Source organism: Acomys russatus, chromosome 3 (genome assembly GCF_903995435.1).
Source record: "Acomys russatus chromosome 3, mAcoRus1.1, whole genome shotgun sequence".
Taxonomy (NCBI): domain Eukaryota; kingdom Metazoa; phylum Chordata; class Mammalia; order Rodentia; family Muridae; genus Acomys; species Acomys russatus.
The window spans coordinates 71,202,232-71,218,620 of record NC_067139.1 but is presented as its reverse complement, the minus strand read 5'-3'; the positions used below and the strand labels follow the sequence as shown (position 1 = coordinate 71,218,620).

General features: G+C 51.9%; 1 protein-coding gene across 2 annotated transcripts in view; it reads left to right on the top strand.

Annotated features, from left to right (window-relative positions):
* The window catches only part of Kcnk5 (potassium two pore domain channel subfamily K member 5), a 44,479-nt gene extending 32,646 nt beyond the window's left edge, over positions 1 to 11,833 (top strand). For both annotated transcript variants that reach the window (XM_051142579.1, XM_051142587.1), the window contains exons 2-5: positions 5,264 to 5,375; positions 6,972 to 7,138; positions 7,305 to 7,473; positions 10,533 to 11,833. In XM_051142579.1, coding sequence (XP_050998536.1) covers positions 5,264 to 5,375; positions 6,972 to 7,138; positions 7,305 to 7,473; positions 10,533 to 11,404 — 1,320 coding nt within the window. In that variant the 3' untranslated portion in view covers positions 11,405 to 11,833. The remainder of the gene's footprint in view (positions 1 to 5,263; positions 5,376 to 6,971; positions 7,139 to 7,304; positions 7,474 to 10,532) is intronic.
* The last annotated feature ends 4,556 nt before the right edge of the window (positions 11,834 to 16,389 follow it).

Here is a 16,389-nt window from a genome sequence, read left to right as displayed (position 1 = left end):
TCTGGAAGACTGGGTGGGATTGGCTGGCTCGGCAGCCTTTAGGGCACTGTTTTTTCAGCTGGTGGGAAAGGGTGGAAGGGTGCATAGGCCTCCTTCCTGTGGCCTCTGTAGAGGAAGGGGACAGGATCACTGTGGTTAGGACCCAGGTGGCCCTGGGTTCTAGTCCTCCCCTTACAGCTTTTAGTACTGCGACCTCTGGCTTTTTCCTTGCTGTCTCAGCCTCAGAGTCTCATTTGCAACGTGGAAAAAATGATAGTGTCTTCCCAGCAGAATTCTGTCCTCATTAAATGAGCTAAAAGGCACATAAAATGCTGAGCACAACCCTTGGCACGTAGTAAGACCTCAATAAATCACACGGGCTTTATGATGAAGGTGACAAGCAGGGAACTCGATTCCGTCCCCAAACAGGAGCCTGGCCTGGATTGTGCAGGCTCGGCTCCCTCTCCATCACCCTCCAGGCTTAGGAGGAGAATGAAAATATTGTCTCTGGTGCATTTAGGAGCCAAGTTAAAGAATACTGCAAACGAACAGGGGCCACCTCCTCCCGTGAAAGCTGTTTCCCTAACCCCAAGAACAGGACGCCTTGTCTAACAGGGTTTGCCTGACTCCTCCACGGCCCTCCCCTGACCCAGGGATGGCCTCCATCCCGGGTCAACTCTTCCGTTCTGGGAGACTGGTTCAGGCCTCTGCCTCACCCTGTGGGATCCTAACCGTGGCCAGCCACACATCTCCACCAGAACGTCTCTCCACACAGCGGGGAAGCGAGTAGCTGGCCGCCCTCCCCAAGTTCACATTCAGACCTCAGCTCCGTGCCAAGTGATAGCTGGCAGGACCAGGAAGAGCAAGGTAGGCGCTGGATGTGTCAAAGTCCAAGCAAGGGGGTGTCTGGCCACCGCAGCACTCTCGTGTCCCACCCCTGTCATTTTTCTGGCTTTGTCAGGAACCATGCGGATTCTAATACCAGCCACATATATTTGGGGGGTTGCTGGCAGGACAAGAAACAGTGAGGGGCACTGGGGAGCCCCAGGGCTGTTAAAGCAGTGGAGTGGGGAGAAGCTTGAAGTCTCCACAGACTACAAGCGCAAATGTGCACGTCCACTGCCCTTGCTTTTAGAATACGGTGCCTCCCCGCCGTTGCAGGGGCTTCGTGGTGTTTAATGGGGTTAGGGACCCTTAGGAGTGAGTCTCTCATAATATCTGTCCTTGATGGATGACTCAGGAGAACTCATGAGAGTCACGGGGAAAGCAGGTGAGCAGTGGCCTCTAATAACCCAGGGAGAGGCTGAGGTGGCTGCTAGCTTCCGAGGACACACCTCCAGTGGGGTGAGGGCAGGAGCACCAGCGTTGCCATTCTCTGTGCCATCCTGGATTTTTCAGCTCTTGTTTTAGGTGGCTGTTTAGTTTTTTTTTTTTTTTTCTCACTGATTTCCAAATCACGGGCCACTTTTGCTGAGCCAGCATGTCTCCAGGGGAGCAGTGAGGCATCATGGTCCTGTAAGTGCTAAGTATGGCATTTAGCGCCTTTGGCCCATTATCCACTTCATGCCAACATCGTCTCTTTGTCAACCGTTAGAGCAAACCCGTGAGAAGGCAGATGCTTTTTGCTCACAGCTGTATCCCCTATCTGTCTGACATGCAATGCTCCCTGTGGCCATCGGCTCCCAACCTTCCAGGAACCACAACTGGTCCCATGTAAGACCTCCTGTTCTGTGTGCACTGTACATCCTCCTGATGGATGGTGCTCACCCCTGACCTAATCACTTATCGGTACAAGAATCTGATTGTTATCCACTGATGGCTTTTCTTGGCCTTCAGCTCATTGATTAACATGACACGGAGTGGAACTGTGTGTGACTGTGACGTGTGGCCTGCCTGACCTTGGAGCACAATGGATTGGTGTCCCCAGCTCTGACAGATTAACACACCCTGGAGTTTACCTTTTACCCTTGTGTTTGTTCATCTGTGGCCAGCTGAGACCAAGGACTGTCTCTCCTCTTTGTCCTATACTGACTTTTTCGCGCGCGTGTGTGTTGGGGGCGTATATGACTGGACCTGTAGAAACCAGAGGTCCACATTGAGTGTCTCCCTCTGCGGCTCTCTCCCTCATTGCTTGAGACAGGGTCAGTCAACGGGCTCAGCCTGTTTCAGCTAGATTGGAACAAACCCCCATGGGTCTGCCTGTCTCCTAGCTCTGCCTCCAGCACGGGTTGTATAACGGTGCACACTGCCCCACTCCAGCACCCATGTGGGTGCTGGAAATCTGAACTCAGGTCCTGGCAAGCATTGTGCTCATGGAGTCTCTCTCCAGCCCTCTCCACCGGTCTTTACAGCTTCAAAGTGTGAAGACTTGAAAATTGGAAAGACACTCATTTTGTATTAATTCTCACCGTGCTCCCTCATTGTGGTGGCGTAGCTATCATCCCTTTCCACACTGGCTCTTAATTTTGCATCTTCTGCCCATGGGAGTGGGAAGTTCTTGCCGACCAGACTGTACCACGGAGTAAATGAAAGAAGCCATTGTAGAGGCCACGCCTTGGGCATGACCATGACCTCTGTCTGAGTTGGTATTGAGAGTTCTGTTTAGGGGATGTTTAGCTGCCTTTGAATAGACCCAGACACTGTACTGATCTCCAGTTGGCCTTTCCGTCTTGTCCATAAGAGTATGTTGAAGGCGTCCTGCAGCTGCCTTGCTTACTCTGGCATTGAGGACCTTCAATGTGACATCGAGGCCCTGTGGCACTTCTGTGAAGGAAGTGTACTCGACTCATTCCAGATGTTCAGGTCTCCCCCCCTAGCGGAAGGTTTCAAGAGTCAGGTGTGGTGGTGCACACCTGCAAGCCCAGCGCTCAGGAGACTGAAGGGGGAGTTTGAGACCAGCCTGGTTTCCACCACAGAATATCTTACCCTTTTTCTTTTTGTAAAGCACACAGGCGGCTTCGCTGACACCCTTCCTGTTTCCCGGGATTTCAATGGGAGTGGTCGGAGGTCGTAACCCAATGTCATTTTAGATCCAAATTAGGGGCATTCTACTCGTTGGTGGTTTCTGCATTTGAGTGTGTGCCCATGCACAAAGGTGCCCCTGGAGGCCAGGTTCAGGCTCTCCCTGAGGCTGGTATTACAGGCAGTTGTGAGCAACCTGGTGCTGGGGCTGGGAACCAATCTGGGATCCTCAAAGAGTAATATAACACAGGCTGTTAGCCTCTGAGCCGTCTGTCCAGCTCCTTACTGACTTGTTTTTGAGACAGAGCCTCTCCCACAGGCTGGCCTTAAACTACTAACCCTTCTTTCTGCTTCTGCCTTCCAAGTGCAAGTGTGCCACCCGGTCCTCCCGCGTGCTAGGTGTGCACTCTCCAGTGGAGCCATATCCCCACTCTCTCTCGCATACTCTTTCTCTCGGTTTCATTTCGGGCTGTCTGGCTAAAGATTTCTATCTGATAACAGGTGGGGACTGAAATGGTTCTGGTTTTTCTCCTGTCTGTTTGATGTCAACACCTGGGGCTGTAGGGAATTTCCTCGTTCTCCTATTGCAGACAGGGATCTTTAAAAGCTAAATAGGGGGGCGGAGGTATGGCTTGGTACCAGAGCCATTTCCTAGCATGTTTGAGGCCCTGGGCTCAATCTCCCAGAATTGAAGAAAGAACCTGTTGGATGGTCCTACCGGTCTGTAGCATCTAAGATGCTCTTATATATAGGTTGAATAGACCCGAGCGCCCTGGGGAGTGTCCGAGTGAGATAGCCTGCTTCCCATGGCTCCTAAGCTTGGGGAATGGCAGTGGGAGGTAGGGCAGCAAGCAGCCTGTGGTCTGATGGAGTGTCGGGCAGGCATGCCATCATGGAAAATTCTTCACCGAGTACGCAGATCCATTTACACAGCCTCTGCTGCTTCTGCATTCCTTCGGAGCCATCCATGCGTTCCCTCCTTCCCTCCAAACCTCAGTCATGCCTCGGGTGGCTTAGAAATGATGGCTTCCCCACCTCGCCTTTGTTTCCGTCCCTCGCTTTCTGCTCCCCGCCGTCCTTGGCTTGGACTTTATAGGAAATCTGGCTGGGTTCTTGGTCTCTAGTCTGATAGGTCACCCTGGGGCTGACCTCAAATGACAGAACTTGAACGCCAGATTTAGATCCCCTGGGGTGGGGTGGGGGGCACGACTCCTGGGTACAGGCTCTGGCAGCTGAGACAGCGCCATTTGTAGGTTGAGTTGAGTGGTAGGCAGAGCTGATGAGTGAGGCGGGTAGGGGCAGTGGAACCAGCTTTGGTGCTTCCCGGGGTAGACGGTGCCTGCCCTGGGGCCGCCAGCCTGTTGGAAGCTGTGGGGACTCATAACACAATTTCCATCCCCTTGAAGCATACTCACCACCTGTGGATCTGTCCCTGCCTGTCAGTTGCTCAGCCCAGGGTAGAGAAAAGAAGGAGTCCAGGGAAGGGCAGCCTACCAGGATGAAGGCACAAGAGCATCCTCAGCATCAGGAAAGGATGGTTAGCTGGCTTCCATGTCCTGATATGTATCCTTGGCCTCAAGAGGATACCCATCCCACATGAAAATGGTTGGCAGTTCCTTCCCAGGCAGTGGAGGGCTAAAGTGTAGGGGACTTCTGAGGTAACTGCATTGCGTCCGCCCTCTTAGAGAGGTGGAACGGTCTCGTCCGTACCTCTTGGCGTTCAGTCCCTTGGACCAGCACCACCTGGAGACTCCTTGGGAAAAGCTCCATTCTCAGCAGCCTGTTGTACAAGCTTTCTCAGCTCTGTGGGTGATTTTGGGAACAGGTTTCTGTTTTTCCGTTTCTGTCAGATTTTTCGAACCAGGAGGCTGGTTCAGTTGTGTGGACCTGAGTAGATCTTTCAACTTCCCCTGGTCCTCTCTAAAATGTTCCATCTATCTAATAAAGACCCAGCTCGCCACCTTGGCGCTGTGGTAGTTAAAGGATGTGTTGTAGCTGGTGGTGTTGGTTAAGGCAGGGTCTCAGGTAGCCCAGGCTGGCCTCAAAGGATGATCTTGATTCTCCTGCTCCCTTTTTGGGGGGAGGGGGAGGGGGTGTGAGGGTTGGGGTTTTTGTTGTTGTTGTTGTTGTTGTTTGTTTGTTTGTTTGTTTTGAGACAGGGTTTCTCTGTCCTAGAAGTTGCACTGTAGACCAGTCTGGCCTGGCCTGCCACCCGCCGGGTTAATGCCACGTTAGCAAAGGAGCTTAGAGTGTGTATGAGTGCTAAGCAGGGAGGACTCGACCACTGAGCCACGTCTCAACTTCCCTGTGGTTCTCTTTTTAGGTGGTGTCTGATGCTGCAGATCAGGGTGTGGCCATCACAGGGAACCAGACTTTCAACAACTGGAACTGGCCGAATGCGATGATTTTCGCAGCCACGGTCATCACCACCATTGGTAAGTCCCCCTTAGATCTTCAGTGTACCCAGGGCCACATTCCTCACTTCTGAGAACCTTATAGAAATCCAGCTTTGGTGACTGAAGCCATGTTGGCCATCAGAGTCTCTCTCTCTCTCTCTCTCTCTCTCTCTCTCTCTCTCTCTCTCTCACACTCTGAGAACCTTATAGAAATCCAGCTTTGGTGACTGAAGCCATGTTGGCCATCAGAGTCTCTCTCTCTCTCTCTCTCTCTCTCTCTCTCTCTCTCTCTCTCCTCTCTCATCTCTCTCTCGTCTCCTCTCTCTCTCAGGTCTCTCTCTTCTCTCGCTCTCTGATCTCTCTCTCGCTCTCCTCCTCGGTCTCTCTCTCGTCTCTCTCTCTCTCTCTCTCTCTCTCTCTCTCTCTCTCTCTCACACACACACACACACACACACACAGGCCTTTTGATTAGGAAGGACTTAGTAAGTCCTGAATGATTGGCCATACTTCTATGCATCTACTTTCATAGGTCCAGATTTAGACTCTGTATTTTTCCTACTTCTGCTTCCATTTGTGTGGGCACATGCATGTGTGCGTGTGGATGCCTGTATGTGGAGGTCCACGGTTGACATCGGGTGTCTTCTTTGCTTGTTCTCCACCTTACATATTGAGGTGTGGTCTCTAGCTAAGTCAAAAATCCACCTAGTCTAGCTAGTCAGTTTGTTCCAGGGATCCTGTGTCTGTGCCACTGTGTGCTGGCATGATAGGCAGGCCATCACACTCACTCAGTCTTTACATGGACTCTTGAAGCCGAAGCACTGGCATAGCCTGATGGCCAGGGCCATACAGGTTAGATAGACTGCCCAGTGCACAAAGCTCCAGCATTCTGTGGGTACATGGCTTAAAGCAAGTACTGTGTTTCACCTTAACGGGCTTGGCTAGGTTCAGCCAACAGTTCTAGTGCATGCTCTCTGGCATACGGTAATCAAATTGTGGCTGCTCCACTGGCCTGGAGTCCAGGCTGGCTACTCCCACCTACTGCTTGACTCTTGGTACTGACTGTTGGCCCTAGGCTGAATGCACAGGACCACTGCGTGTGCAGCTGGCCTCTAAGGAGGAAGAGTCTCCAAAGTGAGCAGTTCAGCGGACTTTTCCAGACCCGCCCACCTGCATCGCTTCAGCCTCTCTGCCCAACCAAGCCACTGATGCTCAGATTCATAGACTCCACTTCAACAGGAATATTTGCATAAGGGCATTCCGAGTGGCCACCTACTCAGTGAGGGCGGGGGCATCTTTGTTTCATTTGCATAGCAGTAGCAAATAAACCAGTGGAGCACCTAATGATGCTGGGCCTAGTCCCTCCCCACAGGGAGATCCCAATATAATGGAGGGGACAGAGCCCCTATTCTAGGAATAATTGGTTCAGTGACCAGGGTCAGAGCATGACCAAAGCAAATGCTGCTTATACTAGAACAGGGTCTGTTAATCTTACTCAAGCTGGTGTGTGTGTGTGTGTGTGTGTGTGTGTGTGTGTGTGTGTGTGTGTGGGTGTGTGTGTTCATTGTTGGGGGTTGGAGGAAGTGGTTCCATGGTCTTTGCTGTGACTGTCCCTGGCTTCATTCTGTCCTCCCTCAGGTTATGGCAACGTGGCTCCCAAGACCCCAGCGGGGCGCCTCTTCTGTGTCTTCTATGGTCTGTTCGGAGTGCCGCTGTGCCTTACATGGATCAGTGCCCTGGGGAAGTTTTTCGGGGGACGTGCCAAGAGGCTGGGCCAGTTTCTTACCAGGAGAGGAGTGAGCCTGGTACGTCCCTAACCCTAGAAACGGAGTTAAGGGGTGGGAGGGACCATGACACGGGAGGGGAGGACGCTTGTCCCGCTGGGTCCACTGCAGCACTCTGGGCTCTGTCCCAGCGGGGACCCTGGAGTCTCTCCCCACAGCTGACTTGCTTTCCCACCAACCCTGCCAGAGGAAGGCTCAGATCACATGCACGGCCATCTTCATCGTGTGGGGCGTGCTGGTCCACCTGGTGATCCCGCCCTTTGTGTTCATGGTGACAGAAGAGTGGAACTACATCGAGGGTCTCTACTACTCCTTCATCACCATCTCCACCATCGGCTTTGGGGACTTTGTGGCTGGTGAGTCCCTGCCTCCTTCCTCTGACCTCTGCCACATCACCATAAAGACAGGCCTTTGCTGGGGCACCTGATAGGTGTCCTCTCTTCTCTTAGTTGTGTCTCTCTCTTGCTTCCTCGCCACCCCGCCCCCAAACTCAACTTGGATTCACCCTCAGACATGTGGGGTTGAGCCTTTTTCCAGAAGTAGATACACACACACACACACAGAGTGAGGGTGGCTCCCAGACAAGGGAGGCCTTCTCCCCGCTGCCCCGCCCCCTCAGCCCTTCCCTCCTCCTCCTCCTCGTCCTCCTCTGCTTAATCCCCACAGGCAATGAAGAGGTTCTTTGTCCCCTTTGTGTGAAGGCCTGCGCCTGTCCCAGCCACACATGCTCAGTCCCTGGCCCCTGTAGCCGGCATAGCCGCCTGCTTCCTAATCTTCTTGAACCCTTTTGAGCCAGTGGCAGCCTGTGCCCTCCCTGTTGACCTCCACCTCTGCTCCCAGAGGTCACTGCGCCAGCTGCTTTGCCCAGAGGGCAGGTGGAGGCCATGCCTCTGCCCCTTTTTGTGTGGAATGCTGTGAGGGGGCAGCTGAGTGGGTGGAGGGAACAGGACGCTTGCTTCAGTGAACACTCCTGACCCCGGCTTCCTGAAGCCTGCCTGCTGTCTGGACATAACTTTAGAGGCACAACCCTATCGTTGTTTAGTCTCAGGGGCCCAGAGGCTGCTGAGGGGGAAAGCCTGTGGTATTACGAAGCCCAGTGGTAGGCACCTTTAGCCATGCTTTGGAGCTCCAGCGAGACACCAGACCCATCTACCCATCTTTCGTGTCTGTAACAATAGCCACCGCATGGAATACAGCACGCTGAATCTGTCTCAGTTCCTGGATGCCGAGGGTAGAAACCAGCTATGTGAGCCTGTGTCGTCACTGCTGCCATTCTCAGACTCTGTTTGTGATCAGGAGCCTTCAGAGCAGGCCACCTCCTAAGTCAGGGGCGCTGGCTCCTGCTCTGGGGAAGACCCTAATCAGGGCTGGAGGGTCCTTTTTCCGGGTTCTTAAGCTTAGTTCCCATCTTGGAAGGCAAGGTGCAGATGGGTAGCTGCAAATATAAAGTTACAAAGGACATTTTTGTATTGTTTTATTTTTAATATATATTATATACATATTATGTATATATTTATTTATTTATTATTATTTTGAGACAGGGTTTCTCTGTGTGGCCTTGGCTGTCCTGGACTCACTCTGTAGTCCAGGCTGGCCTTGAACTCACAGAGATCCACCTGCCTCTGCCTCTGCCTCTGCCTCTGCCTCTGCCTCTGCCTCTGCCTCTGCCTCCTGAGTGCTGGGATTAAAAGCATGCGCCACCACTGCCTGGCTACAATATCTTTTTAAATCACATTTGCTTATGTGTATGTTGTGGGTTAGCCCATGTAGAGGTCAGGGACAGTTTTCAGGAGCTGGCTCTCCTTCTACCGCGTGTGTCCCAGGGGTCAAACTTGGCCCCTCTGGCTTCACAGCAAACACCTTTGCTCACTGAGCTGTGCCACTTGACCCTGAAGGAAATCTTAACTAATTCTAGAAGGGAAAAGAACCTCTGGAGCTGTGGGGTGAGGGTAGGCAAGACTCTGTGAGGGGCCTGTCCTCACAGAGGGGTGCTGAACGTTGGGGCCACCCAGGTCAATCCATCATCAAAGTGCTACTTTGAAGAAGAGGGCAGAAGCAGGGAGGCAGACTCCGCACTGGAGGGGGTAAAGACAGTTCAGAGCGGCTCTTGCCAGGTCAGTGCTTCCTGGGTCGTCTTGACCCAACCACCGGCATCTTTCCTAGTAAATCAGTTAGTCCCTCCCCAGTGCTGAGGCTGCCAGCACCCCCAATGTCCAGTTTCCAGCCCGTTTTTAACTGAGCTGTGATGCACTCACTAGCTGGGAGGAGCGGAGGCATAAAGGCGGTACCTACGAGCCTGTTATTTGACAGTCATTCCGGGGAGCCCCTTTAACTCCTCTCAGCTCTTAAAGTGGCCTCGGTTCTGATGTTTTGCAGTCGGAGAGACCGAGGCTCAGAGGTGCGCTAGGCTGGAGCCATATAGTCCTTCAGAAAGAAAGATGGATAGGTGAGGGCAGTCTAGGCCTCTGTGTGTGTGTGTGTGTGTGTGTGTGTGTGTGTGTGTGTGTTTGTGTTTAAGCTCAGGGACCCTCTGTCTAGCACTGGATTGTAACTCTATTCCATTATACCTGGCGAGACAGGGTTTCTCTGTGTAGCCTTGGTTAGGATTAAAGGTGTGTGTACCATGCCCGGCTTTACACCTGGCCTTTTATGTGGGTTCTTTTTTCTTTTTTAAGTGTATGGAAGTTTTGCCTGTATGTCTATCTGTGTGCCATATGTATATGCCTGGTGCCTTCAGAGGCCAGAAGAGAATGTCTGATCCCCTCGAAACTAGAGTTACAGATGGTTGTAAGTAACCATATTGGTGCTGGGAATCGAACCTGGGTCTTCTGGGGGAAGCAATCAGTGCTCTTAACCATTGAACCATCTTTGCAGCCCTCTGTGGATTCTGATGTTGGGACTCCGGGTCCTGTCTTACAAGCACTTTTACCTCCTGAGCAATCTTCCAGCCATCCCCCCTCCTCTTTTTTTTCTTCTTCTTCTTCTTCTTCTTCTTCTTCTTCTTCTTCTTCTTCTTCTTCTTCTTCTTCTTCTTCTTCTTCTTCTCTTCTTCTTCTCCTTCTTCTCCTTCTCCTCTTCTCTTCTCCTTCTCCTTCTTCTCTTCTCCTTCTCCTTCTCCTTCTCCTTCTCCTTCTCCTTCTTCTTCTTCTTCTTCTTCTTCTTCTTCTTCTTCCCTGAGACAGTGTTTCTCTGTGTAACCTCTCTGGCTGTCCTACACTCACCTTGCAGACCAGGCTGGCCTTGAACCCACAGAGATCCACCTGCCTCTCCCTCCCAAGTACTGGGATTAAAGGTTTGCTCCCAAACCCCTGTTTGGACACTGTGCCCTGCATATGGGGGTTTTATCAGACAGCACAGCTTTGGCCACTGCTTTTGGTAGGCCCCTGCTGACCCTCTGGGGTTCCTATCTTCACAGGTGTGAACCCCAGTGCCAGCTACCATGCTCTGTACCGCTACTTTGTGGAGCTTTGGATCTACCTGGGCCTGGCCTGGCTGTCCCTCTTCGTCAACTGGAAGGTGAGCATGTTTGTGGAAGTGCACAAAGCCATTAAGAAGAGGCGGCGGCGGCGGAAGGAGTCCTTTGAGAGTTCCCCACACTCCCGGAAGGCTCTGCAGATGGCCGGAAGTGCGGCCTCCAAGGACGTCAACATCTTCAGCTTCCTATCCAAAAAGGAGGAGACCTACAATGATCTCATCAAGCAGATTGGGCAGAAGGCAATGAAAACAAGTGGGGGTGGGGCGAAGCTCCCAGGACCTGGACGTGGGCTGGGACCTCCAGGGGACGAGCTGCCCACCATCCCCGCGTCCCTGGCACCCCTGGTGGTCTACTCCAAGAGTCAAGTGCCCAGCTTGGAGGAGGTATCTCAGACTCTAAGAAACAAAGGGCACGTGTCGAGGCCGCTTGGTGAGGAGGCCAGGGCACAGGCCCCCAAGGATGGCTACCCAACCTCCGAAGGATTCATTAACCAGCTGGACCGGATCAGTGAGGAGGGTGAGCCCTGGGAAGCCCTGGACTACCACCCGCTCATCTTCCAGAATGCCAGCATTACCTTCGAAAATGAAGAAACTGGCCTCTCGGATGAGGAGACCTCCAAGTCATCCGTGGAGGACAACCTGACCTCAAAGGAGCAGCCTCAGCCGGGGCCTATGGCCGAGGCACCCTCGAGCAGCATGGGCGAATTCCCTTCCTCCGATGAGTCCACTTTCACCAGCACTGAGTCGGAGCTCTCCGTGCCCTATGAGCAGCTGCTGAATGAATGTAAGGCAGACAGCCCCAGAGGCACGTGAGGTGGGCCTGGCTCCCCACCCGCTCCCCAGTGGCTTCCCCTCACCCGGGTTGTCCTGTGATGGCCAGATCCCGGAGAGAGGGCCCTGGAGATGATGGGGAGCCAGGGACCTGCCTTTCCTTCTGTCCTCTCCAGTTGGCTGGCCCAGGACAAGCCTCCTCCGTTCAGTGGCTCAGTAGGGAGGCTGCTGTCCTAGGCCTGCCCTGCTGAGTCTATCTGCTCACTTGGAGGCATGTAGGCCGCAGCACTCACCCTGGAGGGCCTGGGTCTGCTGCTTAAAGCCCTCCACCATGGTGGTTGACTGTCACACGGTTCTCTGAGGCCACGAGCTTCAGCTGAGCTCACCAGTATTAATGGGCAGCCCCCCCCCCCTTGTGTCTGGCATTTGAAGGAGACCCAGGGTTGGTATGTAGTTCCCAAATGTTCTGGGAAGGGGAGGGGGGTAGAGGGCATAGATAGGATGGGATTGGGGCATTGCAGGACCCTTCTGCCCACCCACTCATCACTACCCAGCACACCCCTTACTGCAAACTCAGGGCAGGGGCTGTGGGAGAGGGGGGATGTGTGTCCCAGAGGCATGTCCCACCTCAGAATCCCTCCGTAGAGTAACAGCAGGCCCAAGGTTTTCTGTGCCCCAGAAGTGCAAGAGAAAGATGGGTTACCATGAAAGCCCTGGGCATTGTCACGGAGCTCAGATAATGAGGTGCAGGCCCCTCGGCCCTTGGCAGCCTGGGCACCCACACTCCCTGCGGATTCCTTCACTGCTTTTCTCCCTCACTCCTCGCTTAGTGGGGCCTGTGGGGTGAGGCTAAATTGTTCTTGGCCGGTAGAACTGTGAATTGAGCTCCCCCTCCAGCCGCTGTATGGTGTTAGCGTGTGCGGGTGCCAATGGGCATGTGTGTGTACATCTGGGCTGGGGAGAAAAGAAAATGTGAATCTTACTGGGCCAGATGTTCCTGGTGAGGTCTGGGAGCTAGCTGCTGTGTTAAGTCCTTGATGCTCAACCTCCAACCAGCCTGCTCTGGCCTAAATGGTTTTTTGTTATTAAATTTTTTTTTTTTTAACTGAACTGTTGTTTTTATACCCAGAATCTGTCACTGGCTTCAGAGCTTGTGAAGAACAACCTTCTGGCAAGTGGAATGGATGTCTGTTGGGCTCACTGTCACCCTCCCTACTCAGCTTGTCCTTCTGTGGTGACATCAGCCAGGGTCTCATGCTGAGCTAGGGAGGGGCACCACTCTAGGTCACTGGGTGCAGGGCAGGAGACAGGAGCTCCCAGTTCGGGGGATAACCTGCCTAAGCTCCTCCCCCTGCCCCACGTAGGTTCCGCCGAGGGGCATGTAGGGCCAGAGCCCCCCCACATATTATGACAGTGAGAGGTGTGTATCCGTACCTCCACCATTCTCGAAGCGGTTGTAGAGGCCACGCCAGCCTCAAAGTGGGAGGAACAGCCTGACGCCTGTGAGGTGTCCTAAGCTGAAGGTCCTCCAGCCACCCTGCCCACACTGTGTGCATGTACTGGTGGTGAAGGCAGATGTAATTTATTTTAACATTTTTACAATAAAACACATGAACAAAGCCCTCTTGCTGTGTGGTATGTGGGGGGTGGGGTGGGATGAGCAAGGAGAGTCAGAAGGATTAGGGTAGAGCAGAAGTGGAGGACAGGAAAGAACTCAGGCAAGAGCATCTATCTAGGAAAGGGCAAAGGAGGTGTCCTTCTGACTTACCTGATGGCGCAACAACATTCTGCCCCAAAGCAACCTGAGCAAAAGTTAATTTGGCTCACATACTTCCGGTCAAAAGAAGCCAAGGTTCTTCCGGAACCGTGGAAGAACATTGTTTGCTGGCATGATTTATGCCTTGTTACAGGCTCTCACTTAGCTGGGTTTTTCACACAACCCAGGACTCTTCTTCCTTAATTATAATCAAGGTGTCTCCCTCAGCTGTGCTCACAGGCCAACCTGATCTTGGCAGTTCCTCAGGAGAGGCTCTCCTGTCAGAAAGGAGTGTCAAGTTGACAATTCTAATCAGAACAGGGAGGATGGTGGTGGCCAAGTCTGCCCCTCACTAGCTTCCAGGTACTTTTTTTTTTTCCTTCGAGATAGAGTTTTTCTGTGTAGCCTTGACTATCCAGGACTCGCTTTGTAGACCAGGCTGGCCTCAAACTCACAGCAATCCGCCTGCCTCTGCCTCCCGAGTGCTGGGATTAAAGGCATGCGCCACCACCGCCCGGCTCCTAGAAGCTGATGGAGTAGGAAGCAGACAGTTCTAAAGCACAAAAGTTGTGTAAATATTAGTAAAATTGGGAAGGTTGGCTTTGAACCCAGGCAGCACAGATCTTGGCCTGTCCACAGCCATGGTGATGAGATGAGAAAGTGGCTAGTGTTTTGTTGTCGTTGTTGTTCTGGTGTCACTGGAAGGGCCTCCTGTCTCCAGAACTTTCCCAGGTCAGAGAGTTTTGGAAGCAGAAAACATATTACCAGGCTTGAGCACCCCGGTTTGCTTGCTTGTTTGTTTTTAATTAAAAAAAAAAAAAAAAGTGAGCTAGAGAGATGACTCACAGGTCACATTTGCCAAGTGGACCTGACTGCAATTTTGATCCCCAGAGCACACGTTAAAAGCCACACGAAGTGTCTAGAGCCCCAGCGTTCCTGCAGTGAGATGGGAGCTGGAAGTAGCAGAATCAGGTGGGAGCTTTATGCTTAGCACAGTGGCAAAAAATAATGAGACCCTCAAAAGTAAGGGTGGAGAAGCCGGGCGGTGGTGGCGCACACCTTTAATCCCAGCACTCAGGAGGCAGAGGCAGGCGGATCGCTGTGAGTTTGAGGCCAGCCTGGTCTACAAAGTGAGTCTAGGGCAGCCAAGGCTACACAGAGAAATCCTGTCTCCAAAAACCAAAAATATAAGGTTGGAGAGAATTGCTCTGTACATAATGTGCTCACGTTAATGAGAAAACACACACATACACACATCTTTTTAATTGTATTAAACAGTTTTTGTTTTTTACATATACATTTATATTATTTTACATATATATATATGTATGTGTGTGTGTGTGTATATATATATATATATATATATACACACACACACACATACATACACACACACACACAATAAACTACCTATGGCAAGAAGAACCATGGCACAATCAGGAATTATATAAATGTTACATTCTTAGTGTTTTGGCTATTTGTGTTTGACAGCCTTGAAGAAAACATCTTTCCTATATTGGTGAGCCTAAAATTCTGAATGTAAATCAGTCTCCATCACATCTTGTCGTTATCAACTTAAAACATCTATCTAGACCTAAAAACATCTTAACCCCTAAACAACTAAGTTTCATTGTAAAACTAAGCTGCCTGGTCTTCCACTCCTTCTGAGACTTGCAAAGGAATAAACTTGATTACCTGAGTGTGCTAGGACTGCAGATTAGTAGCTTTCCAAGTCAGAAGATCACAGAGACAGTTTTCTACCTGAATAGTCCCAGAACTCTCCATAATGTTGAAGCATCTTCAGCCTTCTGGCCCAATATATCTGACAGACATATCTGTGAGTCAGGAACTAACTATTGAAGACTTGCTTACCCTGTCTTGGCAGAGTTTGGCCGTCAACTCTGCCTGCGTCCAAGCTTACACACACATCTTTTTAAAAAATGTGTCTAGTATGGTTGCCCACATTGGTGACCCCAGTACTCAGGAGAGCAAAGCATCTGAGAATGAACACTTTGTGAGGGCGTGGTCCGCAGACAGGCAGCCAACTACGACACTTAAACCCGCCAAGCTATCATCCCAGCCCCTGTGCCATTTCTAGAAAGGACCTTCAGATTTTGGTGTCCAGAGTGGCCCTGGAAACAACTCCCACAAATAATCATTTGAGCAGGGTGTGGTGGTGCACACCTTTAATCCCAGCACTCGAGAGGCAGAGGCAGGTGGATTGCTGTGAGATCTAAGCCAGCCTGGTCTACAAAGTGAGTCTAGGACAGCCAGGGCTACACAGAGAAACCCTGTGTCGAAAAACTAAAAAACCAAAAATAAACATTTGAATTGGGAAATTTTCTGTTTGCCTATCCTTTCCTCTCATTCCCCTCTTCCCTCATGGCTCCTCCCTCCCACCCCCATCCCCCAAGCAGGCACTCAGATATGTAAGTCCAAGGATTTCTGGTTTGATCCTGACCTTAAGATAAGCGCATCAAGCTGGGCGTGGCAGTGCACCCCTTTAATCCCAGGGTAGAAGATAACAGCATCTTAACACCAACACCCTTGGGTTAGCACCAGGTTGCTTCACACTTCCCTGCCATTTAAAACAACCACAGCCCTCCTTCCCTGACCGCACCAGGCACTGTGCACTGGAGATAGGGCTTTCAGGGGCACACTGCCGATTATCAACACACTGAAGACCGTCCAGCTTAATCTGGAATGTTCTGAATAAATAGGAGAAGCTGTACAGCAGCTACAGCAGAGCCCTAGCCAGGCTCCCCAAGTTCCTGAGAAGTCATGGGTAGAGAAAAAAATACTGCAGGGGGGAGGGGAAAGATGTGGGGGGAGGGGAGAGAAGTACTGGGGGAGGCGGGCAGGCTCCGAAGTCACTGGACACTGACAGGGACAGCCCCACAGTGAAGCCACTGAATTATCCTCCGCCTGGGTCAGTGTTCCAGATGAATGACACCAACAGGAAGTCCATGGTGTCTCTCCTATTCCAGGAGGCCGTCCCTCCCAGCAGCCTCCAGAAGACTTCCCACCCTAGCCAGAGACAGCTCCCTACCTTCCATCAGTATCGCTGCACTCTCTGCTCTGCAGCCACAATTAACCAGTCACCTGCTCTGTGCTAGGTGAGGCACAGGCATTTCTGGGCAGCTGGGTGTGCGATTGCATCAAGGGGTGTGAGTGGCATCTTTGTGTCCCATTGCAGGCCACCTTTCAGAGTGTGATGGGCACTGGTATTCTTTTTTTTTTTTTTTTTAAGTAGTTCCTAGCCTTCTCTCCC